The sequence below is a fragment of the Lactuca virosa genome, chromosome 7 (assembly GCF_052849685.1).
Source record: "Lactuca virosa cultivar CGN04683 chromosome 7, Lactuca_virosa_CGN04683_v6, whole genome shotgun sequence".
Lineage (NCBI taxonomy): Eukaryota > Viridiplantae > Streptophyta > Magnoliopsida > Asterales > Asteraceae > Lactuca > Lactuca virosa.
Genome location: NC_136432.1, coordinates 109,872,526 through 109,875,657, shown reverse-complemented (window position 1 = coordinate 109,875,657; position 3,132 = coordinate 109,872,526). Strand labels below are relative to the sequence as shown.

General features: G+C 41.0%; 1 protein-coding gene across 1 annotated transcript; it reads right to left on the bottom strand.

Moving 5' to 3' along the window:
* Window positions 1–1,174: 1,174 nt before the first annotated feature.
* On the bottom strand, window positions 1,175–2,911 carry LOC145127041 (uncharacterized). Its single transcript, XM_079062293.1, has 3 exons — window positions 2,060–2,911; window positions 1,784–1,969; window positions 1,175–1,426 (listed from the first exon to the last, which is right to left on the bottom strand). Exons 1-3 carry the CDS (start codon window positions 2,909–2,911, stop codon window positions 1,175–1,177), a joined length of 1,290 nt encoding a protein of 429 aa, XP_078918419.1.
* Between the last annotated feature and the right edge of the window lie 221 nt (window positions 2,912–3,132).

The following is a 3,132-nucleotide window of genomic DNA, read 5'->3' as shown; positions in this document are numbered from 1 at the left end:
TTTAGCCTGAGAATAAGAAGTATCGCAAATGTTATATCCGCCTAAGATAACGTTAATTATCTTGGCGTTTGGGGGTGGAGATCCTGGTTTCTCTGGGATCTTGTGACCATCCTGGTTGTTTTCCTTGGACTTTTCTTTCTTTCTTCCTAGGATCTCTTTATGATGCCATTTGCTAAGGAGGTATCTGATCTCCTTTATTAGGGCTATGAAATCTTGTGTCATGTGACCGAAATCTTCGTGGTAAGCACACCATTTGGACTTGTCTCTCTAACTGGTAGATTTGTTATCCTTCTTTGGCCACCATGTTTTGTCTCCGAGATCCTGCATAGCATGGATTTAACCTGAAACATCCACAGAAAAACAATAGCCAGTGATCTTAGGGGGTTCCCCTTCCTCTCCTTCATCTTCGAGGGAATTAACCCTGTGATGATCTGGTTTGGAATAGGGCTTCGATTTGTAGGATCTTGGAGCCGAGGATTCGGCCTTCCTATTGGGATTCTCGTATTGACTTGAAGGGTTGCTCCTCTTCTGGACTTCTTTATCCTCTTCAAGCCTTATGAACCTCAATTCTTGGCACCTAACTTCGTCCAATCTCTTGCATGGAGTCATCACGAGATCTTCATAGAAGGGTGAATCCTTCCTTAGACCCATCTTGAAGGCCTCGACAACAGTCGCCATATCAGTGTTACGGATGCTCAGAGCTTCCCTGTCAAACCTGTTAACAAAATCCCTAAGTCGTTCCTTAGGATCCTGAACCACCCGATAGAGATCACTAGTGATCTTCTCGAAGGTTCTGCTACAAGAAAATTGGTTATTGAAAATATTGACTAAGTGTGCAAATGAAGTGATAGAATAGGGAGAAACGTTTAGCAGCCATTTTAAGAGCTGATCTCGTGAGGGTTGAACCAAAGCCTTTGCTACGTGATCTTCAGGATCCATAGTTCCAACCTTTCTCAGTATTATGCTACGTGATCTTCAGGATCCGTAGTTCCATCGTAAGGCTTCATGCTAGGAGTCTGGAAGTACTTAGGAACTTCGGTATTGGCTTGGCTTCGATTCTTTTTTTGGCAAGAAGGTACCAGATAGCTGCGTGATCAGAAAAGATTATAACTTTCGTGCCCAACAAGTATTGTCTGAATTTTTCCAATGCAAAAACAATTGACAGCAACTCCATTTATGTGGTGGAGTAATTTGCTTGGGCGTTGTCCAAAGTTTTTGATGCATAATATATAACTTGGAGAACCCGGTCTTTTCTCTGTCCTAGAACAGCTCCAACAGCAGTGTTACTAGCGTCACACATTATCTCGAATGGTAAACTCCAATCTGGGGGCTGAATGATGGGGGCAGAAGTAAGAAGATTTTTCAGCACATCAAAAGCCTTCTTGCAATCTTCATTGAAGTCAAATTCAGCCTCTTTTTGCAATAACTGGCACATGGGAACTGATATTTTTGAAAAATATTGTATAAATCTCCTGTAAAACCCCGCATGACCAAGAAAGGAACGCACTTCCAGAACATTCGTCGGGTAGGGTAAGCTCTTTATAACATCAATTTTTGCTTTATCGACTTCCAAACCCCTTTTTGAAACAATATGTCCAAGAGTCAGACCTTAGTCAACCATAAAGTGACATTATTCAAAATTTAAGACCAGGTCTGTTTCTATACATCTTTGTAAAATTTTTGTCAGGTTTTTCAAAAAAATATCAAAGGAGTCTCCATAGACGGTAAAATCATCCATGAAGACTTCTATGGTATTTTCGACATACTCAGAAAATATACTAACCATACACCTTTGAAAGGTAGCGGGTGCGTTGCAGAGTCCAAAGGGTATACGCCTATACTCGAATGTCCCGAATGGGCAGGTGAAGGTCGTTTTCTCCTGGTCTTCTGGAGCAACTGGAATCTGATGGAAACCTGAAAATCCATCCAAGCAGCAGTACTGGGATTTTCCAGCAAGCCTCTCTAGCATCTGATCTATAAATGGAAAAGGAAAATGATATTTTCGGGTGGCTGCGTTTAATTTTCTGTAGTCAATACAAACGCGCTATCCGTTATGAACCCGAGTTGGAACCAGCTCTCCTTCTTTGTTCTCTACCACTGTCACTCCAGCCTTCTTGGGTACAACTTGAACTGGGCTGACCCATTTGCTGTCAGAAATTGGGTATATCATCCCAACATCCAATAACTTGATAACTTCTTTTTTAACCACCTCCATCATTAGTGGGTTTAGTCTGCGTTGGGCTTCCCGCGATGGCTTATAATCTTCTTCCATCAAAATTTTATGCATGCATAAAGATGGGCTGAGTCCTTTGATGTCTGCAATAGTCCACCCAATTGCACTTTTATACTCCTTCAAAATTTTGATCAGCTCTAACTCTTCTTTTTCTGACAACTTGTTGGATATGATAACAGGTAATGTTTCTTTTTCTCCAAGATATGCATATTTCAGGTGTTCTGGAAGTGTCTTCAGCTCCAAGATGGGATCTTGCACTACAGAAGGAAAAAGCTTGGAGTTAGAAACTGGTAACTTAAGAGTTTGGGTACCATACCTCAACTTTCTCTGCTGGTCCATATGAGCTGCCATCTCTTGAACTTCTTTATCAACCACATACTTTTCTGATAGAACTTGAGCTGCATTAATAGACAAATTTCTGTGGAGCGCTAATGCTAGTGACTCACGGTTAGCAATCTCAAAATATTCTGCACATAATGGTTCAATTACATCAATGAAATTTAGGGCTGAAACATCATCAGGGTAACGCATGGCATCATAAATATTGAAGTTGATAACTTCACCATCTAATTCCATTGAAAGGGTACCATCATAAACATCTATTTTGGTTCTGGCAGTTTTCAAAAATGGTCTCCCTAAAAGAATGGAACCTGCATTTGGTGAGTCGTCATCTCCCATATCCAAAACATAGAAATCAGCTGGGAATATGAGTTCATTGACTTGAACCAGAACGTCTTCCAACACACCTTATGGGCGTACCAGAGAACGATCAGCCAACTGAATGATGACTCCTATTCTTTTTAAAGGCCCTACCCTGATAGTTGTAAAAAGTGAATATGGCAATACATTTATAGAATCTCCTAAGTCCAACATAGCTCGCGGAACTGAAAGGTTCCCCA

Bases quoted from the DNA above. Each gene is read 5' to 3' on its own strand.
- LOC145127041 (XM_079062293.1), bottom strand. From the start codon at position 2,911: ATGGGAGATGACGACTCACCAAATGCAGGTTCCATTCTTTTAGGGAGA. The intron at 1,970-2,059 runs GTTCATAACGGA...TTTATAGATCAG, and splicing joins GAGAGCTGGTTCCAACTCGG to ATGCTAGAGAGGCTTGCTGG. The intron at 1,427-1,783 runs GTTAGTATATTT...CCCATGTGCCAG, and splicing joins CTACCTTTCAAAGGTGTATG to TTATTGCAAAAAGAGGCTGA.